General features: G+C 40.9%; 1 protein-coding gene across 3 annotated transcripts in view; it reads left to right on the forward strand.

The window, feature by feature from the left end:
* LOC140464963 (genetic suppressor element 1-like) overlaps window positions 1–26,317 on the forward strand; it is a 305,622-nt gene that overhangs the window by 131,216 nt on the left and 148,089 nt on the right. Inside the window, exon 2 of one of the 3 annotated variants that reach the window (XM_072560648.1) lies at window positions 255–336. The exons of 1 other annotated variant lie outside the window; for it this stretch is intronic. In XM_072560648.1, the coding sequence (XP_072416749.1) occupies window positions 300–336 (37 nt within the window). In that variant the 5' untranslated portion in view covers window positions 255–299. Of the gene's footprint in view, window positions 1–16; window positions 337–26,317 lie in introns of those variants that run through there. One more of the 3 variants, XM_072560647.1, reaches the window with a different exon arrangement.

Raw genomic sequence — 26,317 nt, forward strand, 5'->3', positions numbered from 1 at the left:
GAGCCTACATACTGCTGCTTGGCCACTCGCATCATTCCGTCCCTTCCTTGTTTGTGTGTGTTCCGTGTCTGTATTAGGGACCTCCAGCTGACTTCAGAGGGCAGCAGAAGGCTTTTTTCCCTCTGCTCACTGCTGTGTGTACCTTGCGAGATAGGCAGCCGCTCGCTTGTAAAGAGACCTCACCAATGCTTTGTTCCTAGAATTATCAAGTTTCTGCCCCCCCCCCGCAATTAATTTTAAAAAATCTCCCTCAGGGTTATTTTCCTCTTCATCATGACAGAGATGTGCTGAGCAGGAACATGTTCGGATTAAAATCCTCAACGTACTTCTTCACAGGTAAGATGAATTTCAGTTTCTTCTCTCAGACTCACTTTTGGGTAGGGCTTTTGTTTATTTTTTTAATATAAAGAAAGGATCCGCGTTAAGTCAGTGCGTTGAGTTGCGAGGAGGTGTTCCCGTTCAGCCAAGTCTTTGAAATGGATGCAAAATCTGGCAGCGGTGACGCTGTACTCGGCCAGTTGTCTCAGTTTGTAAAGGAGCGGGTTAGAGGCGGCAGATGAACCCCAAAGGCTGTGTACACAATAGGGGCGACTTCAAAAGGCGCAATAAGAAAGCGAGAAAAAAAAACAAAGGTTTGAAAAAGAAAGCAAATCCCCAGCGGACAGGAAGATGTGTGGTTTCCTATGTTAGGTCACAATATCTCTGCGTTAGTTGTCTTTAAAGCCTTTTTTTTGTTTTCCCGAATGCCTGGTTAACGATGACTAATGTGTGTGTGTTTATTGCCATTGTCAAAATGGTAACAGTTGTGTACTGATGAAATGCATAGTCGCTTAACCTACAGCGCTCTTGTTTGCAATATGTCCCCGCTGCTCCCTCAAATAGCTTCTTTACTGCCTGCTGTGATCAGGGGTTAGGTGATCACTTCACCCCCTCTCAATCCCTTGAAAAGAAAAAGCTGATCGATTAGTATTTCGGAAACAGACGGTAAAGACCAGATTTTGATGCAAACAGTATGCTTTGGAACCTTAATTTAGGATGCCTTGCCTTCCCCAACTAAGTAGTGATACCCTTTAGACCGAGGTTGACAAGACCTGATTTGTGCGTTAGTTTAAACTGTGCGGAACACACATGTAACCGAGAGAGTGTCAGTTTTCCCTCCAAAAATCTGAATCTAGATTACAATTGCATAGATTCTGTTGCTGCAAAGTGCATTCTGCATTTCAGTTGTGAGACAGACTTTGAACAAATCTCTTCATGTAGGTCACAAAGGTTGACTCATGTTAACAGAGAAATGCGTAGTTAAATTCTCCCTTTCGCACGCGGGGTTGTTTTTTTTCCCCCTGAATTTGATTGCTTGAAGTGATTTGAGCTGAGAAATCTGCCAGCTCCACTGAACTGGAAACGTTAACCTGCTTCTGCCCGGTTCGAATCCAGCTCAGTAATGATTGAAATTCTCCTTCTCGCCAACCGCTCAAATGGTCTGCACTGGAGCAACTCAGCCTGCTCCTGTGTGAGATGAAGGTAATATATTCACAAACCTGTACCCACAGTTTAAAATACAGCAGAACTGTGCTTGTGCACAGACTTAACTGCATGAAATTGCACTTATTTAGTGCAATCTCGTTAATATAGGTAAACCACTATAGTATGGTTTCCACAGCAACAGTATTTAAAACTGCAATTTAGAAGGGCTTTTCTTGTGTGGTGGGTCAGAGCTTGAAATACTTTCCTGTAGTGCCTAATTAAGAGGTACAAACCCTTTCCTTTTCTCCTATTTTTCTTCTAATGGCTTTTGAGCATGTACATTAGTAATGTGTCAGAGTCGTTGAGCAAAGGGTGCAGCTCCATTAGTAAAGGGCTGTAGAATAGAAATCCTGGAAATTGTGACATTTAAGGTAAAGTCCTGATGTTAAGGGAAATGGGTAGGCTGTATCTATCCTCCTAATTAAGGTAATACATGAGGCAGGCTGACAAGATGACAGCAAAACTGTGGAATTACTGTGTGGGGCGAATGACCTTTCTGCTTTAGTAACTTAATTAAGAACACACACAAAAGTACATATGCACTTACCATACTCTTCATAGACTTCATTTAGCATGTGGCTTAAATGATATTAACCTCTTAAACCTTGCTGGCAATACACTTGCCTCACAGATTAACACAATTCTGTTGTATAATTTCCAAATATATTAAAACAGCACATTTGTGATCCATTGTTTCTCATTGTCTGCCCCACGTGATTCATTCTACTGTGTTATCTTTGGGAGGATGGCAGCATGGTCTCAGGCAGGGGATCTCGGCGGTCACTCTTCTTGGTGTTGCATGATTGGTTGACAGCAGGTGCTCTTGTACGGGTGTATTGAGTTGTGTTGAGTTCCACCCTGCAGCATAGCCCTTCATCTCATGGTCCAGTAATTCATTGGCAAACTAATGACTCTCTTTCAGCAGACTAGCCTGAATTCCAAGCGGCCTCAAATATGGGAGGCAGACATGCTACTGTCTGCTGCGAGTCACTCCTTGTCAAATACACTGGGTTACTTTACTTCTTAACTGTAAACTTGGACAAGCATTATTTCAGAGGGACTAGAACAAGGGTACTCAAACCGAAAAATAAGTGTTTAGTATATGGCAATTCTCACCCAATTATTTCAAATGCGAGGTGAGAAGAAACATCTTCGCACTGCAAGCAGTTAGGGACTGGAATGCACTACCTGAAAGTCTGATGGAGGCAGGGTCCTTTCAAGAGGACGTTGTTTCTATTTAAATAATCATCCAATGTTCAGGGCTGAGGGGGATTGGCACTAAGTTAAATGCTCAGAGAGCAAGTGCAGATAAGAAGGGCCAAATGGCCTCCTTCTGCAATATATCATTTCTGTGATTCTCTGGTTTATTGAGAAAAAGTTCCTCTGGTGACTTTGGAACTGAGTCAGAAGAACCAGGAAGCACTCAGTTTTTTGTTGAATACCAGTGCAGGAAAGTACAATGCAGGTGAGGACAGAGTGAGACATACATGATGGATAGCCACTTTACCAAAGTGTTGGAGGACAATCAATACGCAGGAGTCAATATCCCAGAACAGGTTAGTGTCAGCAAGACGTGAAAGGTGAAATTTATTCCTGAAGATCCGAGAGGGATGACTGTTATATAAACATAGTGAAAACTGATAGGTTTAATATTGGAAAGCTGTTTTAAAAGTGCCCATAACTTATGGTTCAAACATATTGCCATCAGCAATAGCTTGCATTTAAGTAGCACCTTTTACAAAACAAAAGGTCATTGTGCTTCAGAGGAGTATTGCTATCCAAAATGTTAGCCAAGCCATATCAAGGTTTAAGGACAGATAATGGAAAATTTGATGAAGGAAGTACATCAATGCAATCTACTAAAGGAGAAAAGAGAGGCTGAGAGGTTTAGGGAACAAATTCTGAGGTCTTAGGGTCTTGGAACTAAAGAGCAAGGCCATCACCAGTGCAGTGATTAAAAACTGGAGTGGATAGAAATTGAATGAGCCCAGGAACTGAAGAGGAGTATGGAGCTGGAGGAGGTGATTTGGTATGAAATATAATATGGCCAAATTTTTATGACCTGAGGCTTTGTGGTGTAACTTTGTGGGCGGCACGGTGGCACAGTGGTTAGCACTGCTGCATCACAGCGCCAGAAGACCCAGGTTCAATTCCTGCCTCATGCGACTGACTGTGTGGAGTTTGCACGGTCTCCCCGTGTCTGTGTGGGTTTGCTCCGGTTTCCTCCCACAGTCCAAAAATGTGCAGGCTAGAATTGGCCATGCTAAATTGCCCATAGTGTTAGGTGCAGGGTAAATGTAGGGGAATGGGTCTGGGTGGGTTACGCTTCGGCGGGTCGGTGTGGACTTGTTGGGCCGAAGGGTCTGTTTCCACGCTGTAAGTAATCTAATCTTATCTTATATTGAATATTTTTTTCACTGAGTGCCCTCTAATCAGACAAGTTGCAATGTAAATTTTACACTATTGTGAAGATAATGATTTACAAAAAATGTGTACGTTAATTTTGTCAGTTGAATATGGAGTTTACATCAAAGCACTCATTATGCCTTTTGGGATCTTGAAGCTCCAATACCTCACAGTAACCCCGGTAATTTATGTTTATTTGATCTATGAGCCTACCTGACTGCCTGGTCCATTATTCGCTTATTTAAATTTGCACAGTGGAGGTCATTTTCTGGAATGTAGGAGCTTCTGTGTTCACACCATTGACCTCTGCCCTTTGCCCTAGACACTGGTTCTGTGATTTACAAGAAACATAGGCAGTGTGAAAATGAAATAAATAATGCACTCCTAACAATCTCTATTTTCTGGATAACTCTATAATGAGCATCATTAGCATTAAATAATTTTAATGGCAAGACGTCATCTGTTTCTACATACTTATTGAGCAAATCATACAGCAGCATTGACTGGCATTTGTTTTGCAACAATATTTCTTCATGATTTATTGCATTAGAACTGTAATATGTCCAATTCATAATCTTTCCATCATTTTCTCTCCAAGAACTAGCTTTCACCCTTTGTAAGATATCTTTGCCTATTTTAGTTATTGCTACTGTACTATTTTCCATTTATTTTCACTATTCACTTACCTATTGTACACTAAAGTTGGAGTAACCCCCCAGTTCATTTTCTTTATGTTGTAAATTCATCATCTCTTTGCTCTTTTGTGCATGAGCATTGCTGTACCCAATTCATTTGCTCTTCATCTCTTGTCCATTGGGAATCTAGTTTCCCGAGTACTCGATTTCCCCATCTGCTTTGTGTATTAAGGCTGTTGGTTTGAAGGCAGTGTGAAGATTGACTGAAACCACCATGACGGTAAGGGGTAAGAGTAACATTGATATAAATCAAGTAGTTCTGGGTAGGTAATGCAAAGCTTGGATTTTGGAAGCTTGTAGCTCGAAGAGAGATAAGAAATGCTGCATATTTCTATGCTACCCTACACTTCTGAGGCCCTGGACTGAGTAAGCTAGAGTAGGAGTTAGTTTTGAGAATCTTGATTTTAAAAGAGGAGAGACAGAAATAGTTACTCACAAGGGATGGCATATTTGGAAAATTGGATATTTGTCTGAGACTTGTCAGAGCTGCACAGACCATAATGGCATTGTTTATACAGAGAAATAGGAAAGATAGTGAGAAAGAGGTGAGAAAGAATGATCAACCCAATAAAATGATTTCATTTTTTGTGTGTATTTTGTCTAGGAGTGCAGAATGTACCTCATATGAGAGCAATATTCAAGTTCTCAGGCACTTTGCACAATCACAGAATTATTCATAGAATCCCTACCATGCGGAAAGTGACCATTTGGCCCATTGAGTCTGAAGGTTTCTGAAGAGCATCCCACTCAGACCCAGTCCCCCACCCTTTCCCTTTAACCCCACATTGCTAATCCACCTTGACTGCATATCACTGGACATTATGGGGAAATTTAGCATGGCCAGTCCACCTAACCAACACATCTTTGGACTATGAGAGGAAACTGGAGTACCTGGCAGAAACCCATACGGACATTGGGAGAATGTGCAAACTCCACACTCAATCGCACAAGGCTAGGATTGAATCCGAGTCCCTGGTGCTGTGAGGAAAAAGAGATCTTTCACATGAAAGAGGAAATCTGGCTGTTCTTAATTTGCCATCTTCCAGCTCAGTTTCCATATTAATACTCCACCAGTTCTAGTTATTTCACATTACTGTCCTGCACATGAGACCATATTATCCTTATTCATTATTTTCCCCATGTAGTTGCGCATTCTGTTTTTGGAAATGTTCACATTAAGAGTTTAAAATGCTGTTAGAAATCGTTGGAACATCAGAAAGTACAGGATGAGAAAGGAATATATAATACTGTTCAATTTCTGTACCTATGAGTATCTCCTTTTAAAATTCCTGACACAATCTGCTGTCACTGCCTCCCTTGGTATTCTATTTCACAGCCTCAGCTCTCTTATTCTGAAGCATGCAATCTAAACAGTCAGTCCCTTGCTCCCTGTCTAAGCTTGTGATACATCCCCTGATTCTAGAGCTTGTAACAACATGAACATATTGCCAAGGTTCAATTTATCTATTCCCTTAAGCACCCTGAGCATTAAAATATCATCAAGCAAACCAACTACCATGTATTTTTTCAAAATCTTGGTTCTAGATTCACAGTCTGGCATTTGTTGCTGATCCTAGCCACTTCAGAAGGCTATTAAGTAAAGTTCACATTGCAATGGAGTCTGGAGTTATATGTGAAGAAAAATAGGTGAGGTTAGAGGGTTCATTCCCTAAACAGCATTAGTGAACATGATGGTTTTTAAAGACAATCCACACTCCCCCCTCCCAAATTCGAGGTTATCCTGAATTCAAATTTTCACCATCTGCCAGTCAGAATTGAACCTATGTTCCTCAGAGTCACCCGGGGGGCTTTCTTCAAACCAGCTGTGAAATCACAGAAATGATATGCTGCAGAAGCAGGTCATTTGGCCCTTCTTATCTGCACATGGCTTGGAGTTCTGGATTACTAGTCGAATGACAATACCACCGCACCACCTCCCCTGTCAGTGAACATATTGCAACTCATGCAATGTGCAAAATGAATTAGTCTAGTTTAAGAACAAGGTTTGCAATAAAGTCTTCAGTGTAATCTCAAAATCAGTGGCATCCAGTGATGTTTCATAATCTATATGAAATTTTAATACTTTAAAACTTCAATATTTTGATCTAATTTGAAAAACCTTTATTAAAAGAAATTATTTGCACTGCTTTTGAGGTGAATTGTTCTTGAAGAGGTGTTCATTACTGTTCTGCCATAACATGTTAGTTCTGTTCTCGTGTTATAAAAAAATCATGTAATAGCAGCACCATTTAAACTTAAGGGGCTGGAATAGCGTTGGAACCAATATACACTTTAAAAGTTCGCACTTTAATACAGTGTCCTCAATTCGTCAGTCGTATTATAGCAAATTGGCATTAACGAAATGTGTTATAGCAGAACAACCTGCATCATTTTTCTTGTCTGTGCAAATATGATGAGAAAAATGAGATTTTGTTCCCTCGCACATTTCTCAATCAGAGTATAGTTTGCCTGCCATAATTAAATACCTGAATATGTGTTCTGTGCAAAATGGTGTATTTATTTTTCTTAGCTGTAGGCATGAATTCTTTAAAATACAGAAAAAAGGGAGCTTTGACATAATCACAGAACATGGCTTTAAGTCACAACATCCATACATATTGATACATGGGTCATTGCCCCTCTTAGGAACTTGCTGTTTATCTCACTCAATGTATAGACATGCCATTTGGCATCATTCCCACAGCAGTGTTTGGACCTGGGAAGGCACCAGACAGCAGCTGTGCAGAGCGGATGTGGGCTATAACAAGTGACATCATGGTGATACGTTCTGGTTAATGAGTTAAAATAAATCTCCTCATTAGAGCAATTCTTCCCTTCCCCCACTTGCCTGGGCCTGCGTTCATTTTTGCATTAAAGATAAAAGACAAAGTCCACAATGGCATTTCAATTAAGAACAAGTTTCCGTGCAAAAATTCCTTCTCCTTTTGGCTATTGATATTATAATAATATATTATAATAATATGTGAAATACTGGAATATTGAGCCATCTGTTTACTCGGAGAAAGTGAGGACTGCAGATGCCGGAGACCAGAGTTGAAAAGTGTGGTGCTGGAAAAGCGCAGCAGGCCAGGCATCTGTTAACTCCTCCATTACAATTAACATAAACCATGAGAAGAAGAAAACTACTAGATTTGAAAGGAATGGAATTTGAAAGATACACATTCCTGGAAAATAAACAGTTACTCACATTTCACACTCTTTGATTATCAGTATACACTGCTGTGGCAAATTGTCACAAGGTCACAAGATAAAAACTTTTGGGAGTGTTTTTAAAAGGTTACACCTAGTTATAAGAGAGCAGGAAGGATCTAAAATCATGCCATACTACTGACTGCCCTACTTCGAGTCCAGATCTGCCTTACTCTTCCTCACCAACACAACGCAGGGACCCACCTATTTTGTGATGGAGTGTTTATATACTATGCTATAAATTGGATCCTAATAGAATGTTAAATTGCTCATGATGCAGTAGAAATACTCCTACTTGGTCCACTAAGTTATTTTCCCCAGTTCCTGCCTGTCTATGCTACAGGTGCCTCCACACCCATTGATCAACTCCTTCCCCCAGTAATTTGTTAGTTTTGGTACAAAGGTTTGGTGGGGCAGTCTACCCAGTGAGCTACCCCTTAGTGCTGCATATAAAATTTGAGACCTATTCTCTCAATTCTTTCCAGTGAGGAAATCGTAAAAGACTGTTCGGACATACCATTCATTCATTCATTGTTTTCACAAGTTGATAATCACCCCACCCCACCCTATCCTCCCCCCCTCACTCCCCCAAGGATCTGGATCTCTCATAAATTGCTACAATGTTTTTGTCTCCAAAACATGATCATCATACTTTTCTTTGAATAGCATTGCTTTAGATGGCACCCAAATTTGCTTTTTATTGGCTTAATCCTGTGGCCACCTTGTCCAACAAAATGGTATATCTGAACATATTTCTGAGGTGGGATTTCCACTCTGGGGAATGAGGAGGACTGAAGATGACAAATGCTGGAGATCACAGCAGGTCAGACAGCATCTCTGGAGAGAGAGCAAGCTAATGTTTAGAGTCGAGATGACTCTTCATCGGAGCTGAAGTGTGGAGGGGACAACATTTATGCCACAGTTTGACTGGGGCGCTGGGGGTAGTGGATATAGGGTGCTGGTGAAGAAATGCTGTTGATAGCTCAGCTTAAGTATTCCTAAATGAGGAGCAGGAGTTCAGGAAATGCAGATTTTTCTGAATGCCCCACAGCGTGCATATTCTATGTTTAACAGGTTTCCCGAATCCAAAGGCAGCTTGGTTGATAGGCTTGAATCCCTTATCAGATGGAGAAAACTGTAGCCGCAGTGATTGCACCAAAGTACAGGTACATTCCCTGCTCTTTGGGGTATAGTGAGGTTTAGAAAGTAAGAGGCGAGCACTGGGATGTTGTTGGGAGGGAATGGAGCAATATTGTGACTTAGCATTGACAGTGATTCCAGGGGCTTTGACTGATGATTCCAAAGCCACCTACCTCTTCCACACCACAGTGCTTACCTCCCTCGGTCAATCTGATTTTCTAAGACTTTGGAATCCTGTCTGCCAGGAACAGAGACAAAACCTGTGGTATATAAGGTACTTACATGATCCCTTATCTGGAACTGGGCTAATTGCCCAACCATACCCCCACCCTCCACCCAAGCCACCAACACCAATGCAGTGCGAACTTTGTTAAAACAAAAGAGGGCAGGTTGAGAGTTAAAATATGTTGGCGTGCTACCCAACTCAAAACTTGGTTTCAGAAAAAAAATTACACCTCGCAAATCTGTTGCTACCAAGGTCCACTTTCCCACCTTTTATGATTATGAATGCTGTTAGCTATTTCAGCACAATGTGACCTTCCCAACACAACCTAGCTTCCTTGAAGTGATTGTCTTTCAGAAATGTCCACAACTTTCGTTGTAACCATGGGAGAAGTTATTCATAGAGATCACAGAAACCCTACAATGTGGAAACAGGTCATTTGGTCCAGCAAGTCCACACCACTCTCCAAAGAGTAACCCACCCAGACCCATTCCCCTACCCTATTGCTCTAGATTTACCTCTTATCAATGCATCTACTCTACACATCCCTGAACACTATGAGCAATTTAGCATGGTCAATTCACCTAACTTGCACATTTTTGGACTGGTGTCCCTGGTGCTGTGGGGCAGCAGTGCTGACCACTGAGCCACTGTGCTCTTATCTTTGAGATTTACTTAGGTCTGTCCTTTATAAAAGCAAAAGGTTTGTTTTCTTGGCACCTTATAGGTGACCAATATGCCAAAGATTAGCAAAAGATTAGTGTATGTTTAATGTGGTAAATGATGAGTCTGTTAATAATAGTCAGAAACTAGTGAGGTAACCAAACTTTAGTCAGAGATGGAACTTGTTTCTTAAGATTTTGAGGCTTTTGTTTTTAATAGATTGCTAAATTAATCAATTTCCTCAGAGAAAGTTTTTCTTGCACTATCCCAGTGTCAAATTGAGAAAAAAACCAGAACTGTGTTTTTCAAGGGCTGGAGGCCTTTGCTGCTGTACAAACTGAGATGATGGATTATGGGAAATGAGTTAAATGCATCTGTTGAAAATTCACCATTAACTTCAACCAGACTTAGATCCTGACAACCATGTAAAATACTGGAATGGAGAATGTGAAGAAAACTTGTGCAAACTTTTACCAAGCTTTCTGTATCTCCTGTTGAAGATTTCTGCAGTTGCGTACCTTTTAATTATTGAAAAATGTGGTGCTGGAAAAACACAGGCATCCGAGGAGCAGGAGAATCGACGTTTCGGGCATAAGCCCTTCTTCAGGAATGAGGCTGGTGTGCCAAGCGAGCTGAGATAAAAGGTAGGGAGGAGGGATTTTGGGGGAGGAGTGCTGGGAATACGATAGGTGGAAGGAGGTGAGGGTAAGGGTGATAGGCCGGAGAGGGGGTGGGGGCGGAGAGGTCGGGAAGAAGATTGCAGGTCAAGAGGGCGGTGCTGAATCCGAGGGTTGGGACTGAGATAAGGTGGGGGGAGGGGAAATGAGGAAGCTGGAGAAATCTAAAGATGTGCAAAACTTGCGCCCACACCTCCCCCCTCACCTCCCTTCAAGGCCCCAATGGATCCTTGTATATCCATCGCAAATTCACCTGCACCTCCACACACATCATTTACTGTATCCGCTGCACCCAATGTGGTCTCATCTACATTGGGGAGACAGGCCGCCTACTTGCGGAACGTTTCAGGGAACACCTCTGGAACACCCGCACCAACCAACCCAACCGCCCCGTGGCTGAACACTTTAACTCCCCTTCCCACTCTGCCAAGGACATGCAGGTCCTTGGCCTCCTCCATCGCCAGACCCTGGCCACACGACGCCTGGAGGAAGAGCGCCTCATCTTCCACCTAGGAACCCTCCAACCATACGGGATGAATGTAGATGTCTCCAGCTTCCTCATTTCCCCTCCCCCCACCTTATCTCAGTCCCAACCCTCGGGTTCAGCACCGTCCTCTTGACCTGCAATCTTCTTTCTGACCTCTCCACCCCCACCCCGTCTCCAGCCTATCACCCTCACCCTCATCTCCTTCCACCTACCGTATTCTCAGTGACCCTCCCCCAAATTCCCTCCCCCTACCTTTTATCTCAGCCCGCTTGGCACACCCTCCTCATTCCTGAAGAAGGGCTTATGCCTGAAATGTTGATTCTCCTGCTCCTCTGTTGCTGTCTGGCCTGCTGTGTTTTTCCAGCACCACATTTTTCAACTCTGGTACTCCAGTATCTGCAGTCCTCACTTTCTCCTACCTTTTAGTTATTCCCCATTCTATATTACATTTTCTTTTTGACTCATCATTCAGCAGGTCTTTCCATTTTGGAGCTGAGGCAGCACTCAAGTAATATGCTAATACATCTCCTACGGTTGACCACCATCAAGGACTTTGTAGTGGGGTTAAAATTATCCTCAGTATTTTTTGTAGAGAAACATGTTGCCTCGACATCTTCCTTTCCAGCATAGTCTCCAATTGGAAAATTGGCAAATGAGAGTTGTGAGCACAAAGGCACATCCACTCACAGCACTGCTGCACTGTCCGATCAAGGGGTTTTCAAAGTCCTCAGAGTACACATCAATTAAACTGCCTCACAGAATAAGCTATCAACAGATTGGGTATTGCTTTTATCAAAATTCCTACTGCATTGGAAGTATTTACAGTTCAACAGTAGCGCTGGGTTTGATCTTTTAAAGGTCAAAGATCAGGCAGCTTTTTTTTGCCTGTTATTACTGGAAGTTTGAACTCTTGACATTCTTTCACTTTTGTTGTGGAGAATAAAAGCGTGGTTAGTCAGGTGTTAGTGAAACTTCTTGGAATAATATAGATCACAAATTATCTGGATGAAGAGTCCAAAGGGGAAGTATATTAAAACTTGAATTGAAACTTGAATAAATAACTAACATTTGTGTAAATTATTTGTTTGGCTCCACTTGTGAAATATCACCTGGTCCACAAGAATGTCACTTGTCAGTTTTGTAAGCTTGTAACAGTACACTGTTATGTAAGTTGGGATATACTTCTGCACCATGAGTTCTTTTTCACCTCAATATATGTGCAAGATGCAGTAACTGTGCTTACACCTTTCGGTTTGCTTAAAGAATAAGCTTAAAAAAAAACAATTTCATTGTTGTACAGCCTAGAAACAGACACTTTGGTCCAACTTGTCCATATTGATCAGATATCCTAAACTAATCTAGTCCTATTTGCCAGCATTTGGTCCATATCCCTCCAAACCCTTCCTATTCATATACCCATCCAGATGCCTTTTAAATGTTGTTATTGTATCCACCTCCAACACTTTCTCTAGCAGCTCATTCCATACACACACCACCCTCTGTGTGAAAACGTTACTCCTTAGGTCCCTTTTAAATCTCTCCACTATTATCTTAAGCCATGCCCTCTAGTTATGGACTTGCCTTGCTTGAGAAAAAGACTGGCTATTCACCCTATCCATGCCTCTTGTGATTTTATAAACCTCTATAAGGTTTATAACCCCACAGCCTCCGAAATTAGTGTTTTGTTCTCTGCATCCTGGGCTTGATCAAAATTAAAATTCACAGATCACCTTGGGGAAAAAAAATTAAGTAAACTGAAAAATAATGAGTTATAAGAAAATAATGATAATAGTAATGAACACAAAGACCTTGGACTCTGTTCAAACCCAGACTGATAAAATTGTTGTAAGACATGTCAATGCTGACAGAGAACTGTAGATACGTTCAAATTGGTCTGTTCAGAGATATTGTGACACATCTCTGTAGCAGGTGGGACTTGGACCCATGCCTCATGACTGAGGTGTAGGGACACTACCAAAAAGCTTAAACAGAGAATTCCATTTCTGCATTCCTGACAGTTCTCACGAATAATGAAGTTCACAATTACAGAGCTTGGTAAAAATAAGTTAAAATTACAGATGCAGGATTTTTGTACACAGATTTTGATTATTGTTGTTGCTGATTTTTTTGGTGTGGATAGGCAAATTTGTGATTTTGTGCATACAGAGGATTTTCTGTATTCGGTATTTAGTTTATTAGTTGTGTGTCTTACCAATGTATAGTTGAGAAAGCTAACCCAAATGAACTGGGAGATCATTCCAAAATTCCAAAACTGAATGAAGAGAATGCTAGTCTTGTGAGGATGCTAATTTGTTTACCCACAGCGTATTAATGTTGTGGAATCATTCCCTGTGGGAAGACATTGGAGCAGATGGTAAAACTGGATTCAAGAAGGCGTTCTTAGACATACAAAGAGTTTGTAAATTCTGATATGAAGAGAAGCAGGGCTATTCTTTAAAGTGAAAATCAGCTTGTTAGATTCATGAAACTTTTTTTCTATTCATTTGTGGGATATGGGCATGGCAGCTGGCCAGTATTTATTGCCTGTCCCTAGTTGCAGTTGCGAAGGTGGTGGTGAGCTGCCTTCTTGACCGACTGCAGTCCATCTGCCGTGGATTAACCCGCTATACCATTAGGGGGAGAATTCCAGGATTTTGACCCAGCGACACTGAAGGAACGGTGATATATTTTCAAGCTAGGATGGTGAGTGGGTTGGAGGGGAACTTGAAGGTGATGGTATTCCCATATATCTACTGCCTTTGTCCTTCTAGATGGAAGTTGTTTTGACTTTGGAAGATGCTGTCAGAGGATCTTTGGTGAATTTCTGCAGTGTATCTTGTAGATAGTATACACTGCTGCTGCTGAGTATCAGTAGTGCCTCCAGTAGTGAATCAGTAGTGAATACTTGTTGATGTAGTGCTAATCAAGCAGCCTGCTTTGTCCTGGATGGTTGGAAATTTCTTGAGTGTTGTTGGAGCTGCATCCCATTCAGGCAAGTGGGGAGTATTCCATCACACTTTTGATTTGTGCTTTGTAGATGATGGACAAGCTTTGGGAAGTGAGGAGTGCGTTAGTCATCGCAATATCCGTAGCTTTTGACCTGCTCTTGTAGTGATTGTGTTTATATGGCAAGTCCAGTTGAGTTTCTGGTCAGTGGTAACTCCCAGAATGTTTATATTGGGGGATTCAGTGATGGTAACAGCATTGAATGTCAAGGGCTGGCGGTTAAATTGCTTTTTTATTGGTGATGATCATAGCCTGGCATTTGTGTGGCATGGACGGTACTTGACACTTGTCAGCCCAAGCCTGGATATTGTCCAGATCTTGTTGCATTTGAACATGGACTGCTTCAGTATCTGAGGAGTTGCGAATGGTGCTGAACATTGTGCAATTATTGACAAACATCCCCACTTGTGAACTTATGATGGAGGGAAGGTCATTGATGAAGCAGCTGAAGATGGTTGGGTCCTGCAGAAATGCAGATATACATTTTCCTAAGATTTATTGTGCATTTGTTTTCTTATCCTTCATGTACAAGTTTTCTAATTATCTTTTACTTCTCTGGGAAAATAACTAAGTCTTACCATTACACTATAGGCCCAAATTGTCCACAAGCAGAAGGAGGCCATTCGGCCTAGTGAGGCTGTTCTGCCATTCAGTAAGATCATGGCTGATACAATAATTCTGAACTCCACTTTACCACCTTATCCCCATAACCCTTGATTACCCTACTGATTAACTATACTTAATGACCCAGTCTCAATAGACTATTGCAGTTGAGAATTCCATTGAGAGAAGAAATTCCTCCTCACTTCTACCTGAAACTGACAATTTCTGTTGCTGAGACTATGCCTTTTGTACTAGACTCTCCCAGAATGGCAAACAACCACTCCGCAACTGTCCTATCAAGCCCCTGAAGAATCTTATACGTTCCAATAAGATCATCCTGCATTCTTCTAAACACCAATGAATACAAGCCCAACTTACTCTAAGCAAATTCCTCTATACCAAGAACCAACCTCATAAATCTTCTCTGGGTTACCTCCAATGCAAATATCTCTGTTCTTAGATAAGGGGAACAAAACTGTTCACAGTATTCCAGCTGTACTCTGATCAGTGCCTTGTACAGTCTTAGCAAGACCTCCATATGTTTGTATTCCATTCCCTATGAAATAAAGACCAACATTTCATTTGTCTTCCCTATTACTTAGTGAACTGGATGCGTTTTTTTGTGAATCATGGACAATGACTGTCAAAACCCTCTGGGCTAAAGCTTACTGCAGGTGTTACTCATTTAAATAGTATTCAGCTCTTCTTCCTGCCAAGTGCATAACCTTGTTATTTCCCACGTTATATTCCATCTGCCAGGTTTTTGCCCATTCACTTCATCTGTCTATATCCCTCTACAAACTCTTCTTTTTTTTGTCATCCCCACTATTTGCTCCCACCTATTTTTGTGTCATCCTTAAACTTGGCAATTGTTCTTTTAATTTTGTCAACCAAGTCATTAATATGTATTGCAAATAATTGTGGCCCTAGCGCTGATCCCTGTGGCATTCCACAAATTACAGGTTGCCATCCTGAAAATGCTCTTCTTTGCCAATTCCTTATGTTCCATCAGTTGGCCAGTACATCCATGCTAGTGTACTACCTCCAACACCATGGGTTCTGGTCTTATTAAGTAGCCTTATGTGTGGTACCTTATTAATGCCTTTTGGAAATACAAATACTTTATGTCACCTGTTTCCCCTTTATCTATCCTATCTGTTAGCTCCTCAAAGAATTGTAATCAGTTTGTTAGCTATGATTTCCCCTTCATGAGGCCATGCTCACTCTAATTTATTTCATTATATACTTCTAAATGTTCTACTATTACATTCGTTATAATGGTCTCTAACATTTTACCAAGGACAGGGGTTAAACTAACTGGCCTATAGTAAACAGATTTTTGTCTCCCTCCTCTTTTTGAATATGCATGTCACATTAGCAGTTTTCCAATCCTCTGGGATTTTTCCAGGATATAAGGGTTTATGGAAGGTCACTAAAAGTATCTGTACTATTTCTGTAGCTATTCCCTTTAATCCCAGGATAGAACCCATCAGGTCCACATGAATGATCACACATGAAGTGCCATAGTACTTTTTCTACTGTGGTAGTCATTGTGTTTATTTCCTCTTTGACCCTTGATAATTCAGCATTTTTTGAATGCTTTTTATGAACTTGACTGTGATGACTGATGCAAAGTATTTATTCAGCTCCCCAGCTCTTTCCTAGTTTCTCATTATTATTTCCCCAGCCTCATTCTCTTAGGGAACTTCACTCATTTTATCTTCTCACTTCCTTTTTATATACTTAAAGAAAGTCTTACATCTATTTCTCCTTGTTAGTTTGCCCACATAGTTTATACCCTGCCTTTTACTTGGAACTTGCCTAGTCCTCTAGTTTACTGCTAATTTTTGCCACTTGGTGTGTTTTTTTTTCTTTCAATTTGATACTATTCTTAATTTTCTTGGTTAGCCCTGTTTGATTTATTCCCTGTTAGAGTTCTGCTTCCTCACAAGGACATATGTTTGCTTTGATTCGTGAAATATTTTATTAAATGTCTGCCATTGTTCATCAACCAACTTTTCTGCTGAAGTCCTTTGCTAGTACACGTCAGCCAACTCTGTCATCATCCTTATGGAATTACCCTAATTTTAGCTTAATACTGCTGCTTCCATCCCAAGTGTCTCACTCTCAAACTTTTTGTTAAATTCTACCATGTTGTGGACATCATTCCTTTGGGTTTTTTTACTGTGTGACTATTTACCAAAGGTATGTGAAACTCCTTTGCTGTTTTTATAGAGGCATTCATTCACCATTTCAAATAGGCTAACACCTCAACCAAATCAACAAAGAGAAACTGACATTCAAAAGGATTAGCAATAACTGTATGGAATAAGCTTTTAAAGGATAAGACAAACTTATCCAGGAATGTTAAACTACAAAAAAAATCTTGATCAATTGGGTCAGTGGGCTGAGGAGTGGTAAACGGAGTTTAATTTGGATAAATGCAAGGTATTGCATTTTGGTAGTACAACCAAGGATAGGACTTATACAATTAATGAAAGGGCCCTGGGTAGAGTCATAGAGATGTACAGCATAGAAACAGACCCTTCGGTCTAACTTGTCCACACCAACCAGATATCCCAACCTAATCTTGTGCCATTTGCCAGCACTTGGCCCATATCTCTCGAAGCCCTTCTTATTCATATACTCATCCAGATGCCTTTTAAATGTTGTAATTGTACTGACCTCCACCACTACCTCTGTCCGGCAGCTCATTCCATACATGCACCACTCTCTGTGTGAAAAAGTTGCCCCTTAGGTCCCTTTTAAATTTTTCTCCTCTTACCCTAAACCTATACCCTTTAGTTCTGGACTCTCCCACCCCAAGGGAAAAAACCTTGTCTATTTATCCTATCCATGCCCTGCATGATTTTATAAATCTCTATAGGGTCACCCCTCAGCCTCTGACGCTCCAGGGAAAACATCCCCAGCCTATTCAGCCTTTCCCTATAGCTCAAACCCTCCAACGCTGGCAACATCCTTGTAAATGTAGTGTTATAAAACAGAGGGGTTCAGAGACATGATGCTTTGAAATTTGCAAGACAGGTCGACAAGGTAAGAAGATTTAAGCACGCTTGTCTTCATTGTTCAGACCTTTGAATATAGGAGTTGGGGACATCATGTTGAGGTTGTACAGGACTTTGGTGAGGCCTCTCCTGGAGTACTGTGTGCAGTTCTGGTTGTCCTGCTATAGGAAGGATATTATTAAACTGGAGAGGGTTCAGAAAAGATTTTACCAGGATATTGCTGGGAGTGGAGGGTTAGACCTGTGAAAATAGACTGTAAAGGCTGGGACTTTTGTTTACTGGAAGTTGCAGGGTGATCTTATTGAATAGAATGGAGGCTTGGTTTCACAGTGATCAGGGTGGCTACAGCCCAACCTTCTTTCTAAGGGCCAGAGGTGCCTACTTATCAATTCTAAATTTATATTTATGAGGTTTCCATTTGAATTAAGCAGGTGCCTTAAGTCCTAAGGAAATAATAATATTGAAGTGGTCACAGGACAGGAAACAACTGATCAGTCCAGTACGCGGATTTTAACTCCCATTCTGTCTAATTTCCCCAAGATGAAAGGACTTAAAGTTCTCACTTTGCATTCGGTGTCACTGAGGTCAGAATGTGGATACTTTTTTTTCTGCAAGTGTACACCTGCAGTATTTAACACCGTTTTAATGTGCACAAGTAATATCATGCATCCAAAGTTCTAGATCATCTGTATCTCTTTGGAGCATGCTCATAGGGCTTAATGGGATACTTTGCTCTTGCTTCTTATCTGCTTGTGTTCTTTCATGTCTGTGAAACAATGTGCACAACTAAGTGAAAAACATACCAGCAGCATTTAGCCTTTTCTCTATATCTATAGTTTGATTTATTATAACATTTTACTAATTCCCTCCATAATCTATTTTTATCAGTTTTCAAGTATGCAATGGCTTTGATATTTGACTGAAAATCCTCTGCAGTTTTAGTCATGCGATTATGTTTGAAGAATCATTATATTATAAGTAGAGATAATAAAATGTTATTTTTCAAGAAAACATATTCTGAAAAGTCAAAGAAATGAGGAACCATATTTGATCCCTGAACCGATGAGAACTCTAGCTGTTATAGTATATTAATTCTCATTCTCACAGTCAAATTAATTGCTCATGTTTCTAAATATTCAACAATATCTCTGAGTATTTCATTAATCGCTTCAGTAATTCAATGGAATCCTGGATGAGCAAAATAATTAGTTCCTATATGCAGAACTTTTTTTTAACCAAGTTACTTTTACAGAGATCATAGTATACAATAAATCTGTGAGGAGACACAGTGTATCTTTTAATTAATACTTTTAATTATTACAGGATGAGAGGTTCAATATTATCAAAAGGTCTTATAAAAGTTTGATTTGTTGTTACCTAAACATACACAATCCTTATTAATGTGCAGTTGATGATTCCCAATTTTGCCAAGTGCAAATGGAAATTTGATTCTCAAAAATGATTGAACTCTTTTTGGATACATTGGGCTGAAACACATCAATTTAGCATTTTCAAGCAATCTATGCTAAGAAGAATGTGTTTTGTCTTAATTGATAAAAGGAACTGTATTTCCACAAAACACCCCTATTGAAGACTGTGGTAAGCATTATGGCCATAAATATAAGTTAAAGTTATTGAAAAATACTGTTTGTAATGTAAATACCAAATCCATACAGCACAGTGATCTTTCTACTTTTCCTGTTGTTTTCTTGTCAAATGCTTAATTTAGTGTCAAGATAAATGTACGCAGAATTTAAAACTCTTCTGATTCTATCTCCAATATGACATATGTTTGGAATTGAGAGCAGGAATGATCTTCAGACAAATTGGGCAAGAAACTAGGAGGTATTTGGATCAAGGCCGGATCTGAGAAAGGGAAAGTTACTTTAAATAGGAGACTGCCACCAATCAACATTTAAATAAGAAATGCAAAATAGTGCACTCAGAGTTGGGAAATAATGTTTGTGACTGCTTTATGAAACTCTGAAAGAAGAAAACCAGCTTGATGTGGGGTTTGTAGATTACCTGAAAAACAAGTTAAATAAATAGAAGCTGTGGTGGTTGCAAAGTTAATGTATTTATAAAAAATATTAGTTGATTGCCCTTATTAGTAATTGAAACAGAGACGTTAAGGAAAGGAATAGTTGAAGTACGTTATGTGCAATTAAATAGAGCTGCATCGACTTCATTTCCTTACCCCTGACACCCTGGAAGGACACCAAGCTATACTCCCAGTTCCTCTCTCTCTGTTGCATCTATTCTGATGTCACCTTTCACACCAGTGTTTCTGAAATGTCTTTTTTCCCCTCATCGAGGATTCTCTCCAGCATGGTTAGCCAGATCCTTGACCGTACCCACCATGTTTCTGCTGTCATCCCTTCCCTTCCCGCTTAGATCCAGGATAGTGTTCTCTTCATCCTCACCTTCCAGTCCACAAACTCCTGGACTGAACGAATCCTTTACCACCTTTTCAGCCATCCCGAGTGTGGTGCCACTGCCAAATGCGCCTTCCCTTTACCTTTGTTTTCAGCATTACAGAGGGACCATTCCCTCTCTGATATCCTGCTTCATTCCTTAACTATTCACGACAATTTGCCCCCCTCCCATGGCACATCTTCATGCACACACAGGAGATGTAACCCTTGCCTAATTACTTCATCCTTACCATCCAAGACTCCAAACAATCCTTCCTAGAAAAACAGCGATTTACATGCACTTCTTCAAATTTAATAAGCTGTACCTCCTATTTACAGAGTAGTATTTGCTACATTCCTCTCTTTTTGTTTGCTAGTCATGTTTGGACGAAAATTATCATGACATCAGGAGCTGTGTGGACCTGGTAGAACTCAGACTGAATGTCTGAGCAGAGTATTGCTGAGCATCTGTTGTTTGATAACAGTGTTAATGACATCTTTCATCACTTTGCTGATGATTGAGAGTAGAATGATGGAGCAGTAAATGTCCAAATTGGATTTGTCCTGATCTTTATGTGCAAGACATATCTGGGTAATAGGACATTGTCTGGTGGATGTCAGTGATGTAGCTGTATTTGAGCAGCTTAGCTTAGGACTGAAGGCAAACTTTTGAAAACAAGACTGAGGAAAGATGTTGTCTCAAAATGGAGAACAAAGTTCATGATCTGAACTTGTTGAATTTAATGTTCAGTCCAGAAGATTGTAAAGTGCCGAAAATTAGATTTTGTTCCTCCAGCTTGCATTAGGTTTCACTGGAGCATTGCAGCATGCCTAGAACAGAAATAGTAGCATAAGAACAAGATGGTGTATCGAAATGGCAAGCAGCCAGAATGTTGGGGTCACGCTTTCTGACTGAACAAAAGGTGTGACTTTGTTTTTTTTTGGGCTGAAGACTTTGGGTGTGGACAGTTTGCCCCACTGGAGAAAAAATCGACAGCCCAAAAGAAGCCTGCCCTTTTAGCCACAAGTTGCGATGAGTGGACTAAATTGAAGCAGTGGGATTTTCAATCCTCAGTGTGATAAAGGGCCAGTAGTCCCAGCAGCTCCAAAGCTATGTAGTGGGCACTGATGGTATTGCAGGCAGGCTCAACGTAGGAACACAGGAATTCAGAACAGGAATAGGCAATTCAGACCCTCAAGGCCACTCTGCCATTCAACATGATCATGGCTGATCTTATTCTGGTCTCAACTCCACTTTCCTCCCTGCTCCCCATAGCCCTTTATCCCACTTTTCATCAGAAATCTATTTCCTTCTTGAATCTTGATTCTGCCTCCACTGCACTCTGGGGCAGTGAGTTCCACAGATTCACAAACCTCTGAGAGAAGTAGATGCTCCTCATCTCAGTTTTGAACCGACCTCCTATCACTGCTCAAGGCAAGGGGGAGCATCTGTTCAAGAAAGATGTCCAATGGATCCATGGTAAGGTAAGTCAAAGGATGGCCAGCAGGTCATTGGGAAAATTTTAATTGGCACCTTCGGGAGTCGGGCAATAAGGAAATTTACAGGAGACTACATTCCTGGGAGGTACCCCAGTGAGAAAAGAGCAGCCTGCATTGATGGTTCCCTCTTTCTTGCTGCTGTTTTAAAAACCTTTTTAAAAAATGGAAAGCCCATTCCTGCCTGCTTGCTAACGCCTACTGTTTTCTAATACTAATGGCATAATATCAGGGCTAATTGAGCTTTTGAGCTCAATTTGTTTTTCTATTTGCAGATGATGGGCAGACTTCTGATTTCAGTGCCCACTAGCCCTCTGTATAATAGGGATGAGCTCAGGGGTAAGTGGGAAGGTGGTGTGCGATGAACCTGACCTATACTGTGTAATTCTCTACTGGATACACATCCAATGGGGCATGTAATACCCTGTCACCATTCCCTTTTGACCCTGTAAAACTAACCTTTTTGTCATTCAATCTCTTCAGTGTTCCACCCTTTCACTGATACCGCCAGACTGGCTTGGTATTTCCTGCATTTTCTGTTTTAACTTGTTAGAAAAAAAGGGCCACCTTGAAATAAATATAACAAATCCCTGTTTAAAGCGGTGGGGTAGAAGGACAAAGCAAAATCTGAAAAAAAATTGCAGTGAATACATTCTATTTCATGCAATCTTAGAATTCCTATTGTGTGGTAGCAGGCCATTTGGCCCATTGAGTCCACACCAACCCTCTGAAGAGCATCCCATGCACCCCATCCTGCTATGCTATCCCTGTAACCCTGCATTTCCCACAGTTAAGCCACCTAGCCTGCACATCCCTGGACACTAGGGGCAATTTAGCATGGCCATTCGACCTAACCAGCACATCTTTGGACTGTGAGAGGAAGCCAGAGCACCCAGCAGAAACCCACGCAGAAATTGGGAGAATGTGCAAACTCCACACAGACAGTTGCCCAAGGCTGGAATCAAACCCAGTTCCTGGTGCTGTGAGGCTTCAGTACTAACTACTGAATCACCATGCTGCCTCAAACAATGTAAGCCTCACAACAGTCCACAACAAAAGACAAAAACTGTAGCGTATATGTAAAACCAAGGAGACAATAAATCGTAAATAGTGTAGCCAGGCATTCGCAAATGAAAATCTAGGGAACTGGGCTTTGTCAAAACAATGATATTGTAAATAAACACAGAAAATAGGAAAAATAGTTGGCCATTTTGAGCCTGCTCCACCATTTATTATGAAGTCAGTGACTTATACATAAGATGGGAAGTCAGAGACAGGCAGTTCTGGATCAATACAAGATTAATGGGTGATGGTTATTTCAAGGTGCTGAAAGAGATTGAGGAAGGGCTTTGTGAAAATTATAATTACTCTGAGGAGATGGGAGCTGCACGACAGTTAAAAATGTATTATTGTAGTGCCCATGGTCAGAAAGCATGAGAGTGCAGAGATTAGTTCTTGTGTTGTTATTAATCTTATTTTCATTCCACATATCTAATAGAGTTGTATATCAGAAGTAAAGTTAAGGATCATCACTAACAATCTAGTGAGCACCAATCACCATGGATTTTGATGGGGACAATTGTTCTTTGAGGAAGTGGTACCAAAGCAGGCTGGTTTATCCCATAGCATGGTTCAGCTTGACTTTCAAAAGTCTTTCCCAAAGTTCTTTCTGAAAGGCTATTAAGTCTCAAAGCTGTCGGGATTTCAGCTAAACAACAGGAATAAATAAGGAACTGGTGGGAAGGAAGCAAACAAAGTGTTTGCTGATGGAGTTAAGGCAGAAAGTTGTCACATTTCTAGATAATACCAAATGGGAAGGAGGAATAGAATTCAAAGAGAGATTGAAGTAACGGGTTGAAACCCTGATCCTGCACTGATGTTGGAATAAAGACCATTTTGGGAAGTGAAAGGAAGTCAACTCAAATGGCAAGATTCTTAACAAAGTGTAAAGACCACAGTGCAAACTAACAATGCATAAACACAGGAATTTAATGTTGCACAGGAGAGAAAGAGATTGGAGAGGAAATTCTGTGTTTTGTCACATGTAATCCCATAATTTATAGGGAAGATATTAAAGCGATGGAAATATTCAGAAGGCCAATAGCAGAAAGAAGGAATCATTTTGAAGAGAAGTTTAAACGGTTTTTCCACTGAAACAGAGATGGCGAAGGGGAAATCTAATTAACTTTTCAATACTGTGAAGGATTTTGAGTGGGTAAATATGAATGATTTTCTTTACTGTTTGATGGATTAGAGAGTTGAGGCCAGGACTTCCCAAATTGGGATGGTGTCCCCGAGTAAGGTTGTGAACTGAAACTCTGGGCGTCATGAAGTCTAAGACGGAAATGGCCTCACAGACATTTTACAGAATTGTAACATCAGTACCTCCACTTTGACAGTCTCCCACTCTGATGTCACTGAGAGGTTGTGACAAGTCTCAAATTGGGGTCACAATGGGAAAAGGTTTGTGAAGCAATGCCTTACACTCAGGAGGATTGCTGAAAGAACAAGGGGCCAGGGAATTAGAACACTTTTCTTTGTATAATGTGTTACTGTGAGATAAACGCTTGTCATAAGGAGCTATTTTATGAGAGGAAATGATGTCATTTATGACATAATTGAACAAGTCTTTGAAAAGAAAAATATGAAAGCATTTTGAGAAAGGGCAAGGAAAAGAAACGAGATAGGAAGCTGTGCTGTTGTGCTAGTACTGGCACAATTGCAGTGGGCTGAGTAGTCTCTCTCTGCTCTGTAATTTCTATGACTTTATTCAGTCTTTAAAAAAGCTTCAAGCATTGCCTTTACTGACATTCATAAGAGCGTACAAATATAGTGCAGGAGTACAGTCATTTGAAACATCTAAAGTCTTATGATCTAACATCCTACTCACACAGACCTGTCACTCTGGAATTATTATCAAAGTTGTTTGAATTTTACCTTCCTGGCCCGATGAGCAAGACTTGCAACCTGGGACTGTCGCAAGATTTCAAGGGAAAATTGATTGTGGCACTCAGTTAATGACTTTTCTCCAAAACATGATGGGTGTAAAATTAGGCACAATGAAGGTCAGATTTGAGGATGAACATCCTGTGGCCAAAGGATGGCTGAAAGATGACTCTCATAAAATCTGGTTGGGTTAATTTATGGTGCAGTTGGCATCTGCCTGAACCAGGTGTTAAGGTTTCACCTTATGTCTTCATCTGATGTCTCCCTTTAAGTGAAGAAATTTGGTCACTGACCCATCAGTATCAGTTGAGAGTATGTTATAAGTGAAGGAACATCTCCACGTTACCCTGCACTTTACGTTCCTGCCTTACTTTAAAATATCTGAAATATAAATAAGTATTCATGTACTGGCAGGATTATTATATTTGTTTCCTATTTTCATTAAAATTTTGTTTTTGTGATTTCCTAGATGATTTCTTTACACTATACCACTGGAGTAAATAAAATAAAAATGCTGAAATACTAAGTACCTCAGGTAGCTTTTGTGGAGAGAAATTCAAAAGTTACCTCAACCAGAAACATTAACTCTGTTTTTCTTCAAGATAGTGCCTGACTGGATTGAATTGAATTGAATTTATTGTCACGTGTACTGAGGCACAGTGAAAAGCTTTGTCTTGCAAGCAATACAAAAACAAAAACACAGGTACAGGTGAATGTTAAGGGAAATGGTGTGTGTGTGCGTGCGTGCGTGCGTGTGTGTGCGTGCGTGTGCGTGTGCGTGTGCGTGTGTGTGTGTGTGTGTGTGTGTGTGTGTGTGTGTGTGTGTGTGTGTGTGTGTGTATACTAAGTAGTGATACATCCAGACAGAATGCTGTCAGTGGTGCACCTACACAAATTGGCAAGTGTATCCACATCAGGCCAAATTTCCTCAGCTGCCTGAGGAAGAAGAGGCGTTGTTGGGCCTTTGTAACCAGTGCGTCCACATGAAGAGTTCAAGAAAGCTTGTTATGGATGACGACTCCTAGGAGCTTGACACTCTCCACTTGTTCCACCTCTGTGCTGTTAATGTGTAGGGGGGCATGAGTAACGTCCCGCCGAAAGTCAATAATGAGTTCCTTGGATCAGCCAGCATTGAGAGCTAGGTTGTTCTCAGTGCACCATTTTTCCAGGTCTTCCACCACCCGTCTGTAGTCTGTTTCATCTGTGTCAGATGAGTGTTTCCTTTTTTTGGGTTTATTTCAGATTTCCAGCACCTGCAGTATTTTGTTTTTGTCTGACTTTAGGTTCTTATCAAAAAAATTCTATTGTCTGTCTTGGTTGTGCTGTGGTTAAATTCATTCTTGATAATGCTGTGTAACCATTTTCCGGTTAAATAGCGGTAGAGTGGGACTTCTGAGCCTGGGGCTCATCTGCCATCTAACCACTTTTATTTTCATTTCTTTTCTTTTTCTCCCCCTCTTTTGTTGTTTTCTTTTTCTTTTTTTTTATCTTCTGTTTTGCTGGCCTTTACCTCCTGTTGACGAGTCTGGTTGTGGCGAAGGTGAGTGGGCCGAGAGTGGACTCACGGCAGTGGTGTCAGAGCGAGTTTGGGTTCCAGGCAGTGTCGGCGTCCAGGGTAGATTTGTGAGGTGGTAGAGTTGGGCCGGTGCAGTACCCGGGGGCATTGGTGCGGCCGCATCGGCGAGGACCAGTGAAGGCTCATGGTGGCGAGGGTGTCGGTGAAGGTGAGATGGTGCCAAAGAGTGACGACTTGCATTCCAGCGGCGGTGTGGTAAAGGGGACTCATGTCTGGCCACCAGG

Source organism: Chiloscyllium punctatum, chromosome 41 (genome assembly GCF_047496795.1).
Source record: "Chiloscyllium punctatum isolate Juve2018m chromosome 41, sChiPun1.3, whole genome shotgun sequence".
NCBI lineage: Eukaryota > Metazoa > Chordata > Chondrichthyes > Orectolobiformes > Hemiscylliidae > Chiloscyllium > Chiloscyllium punctatum.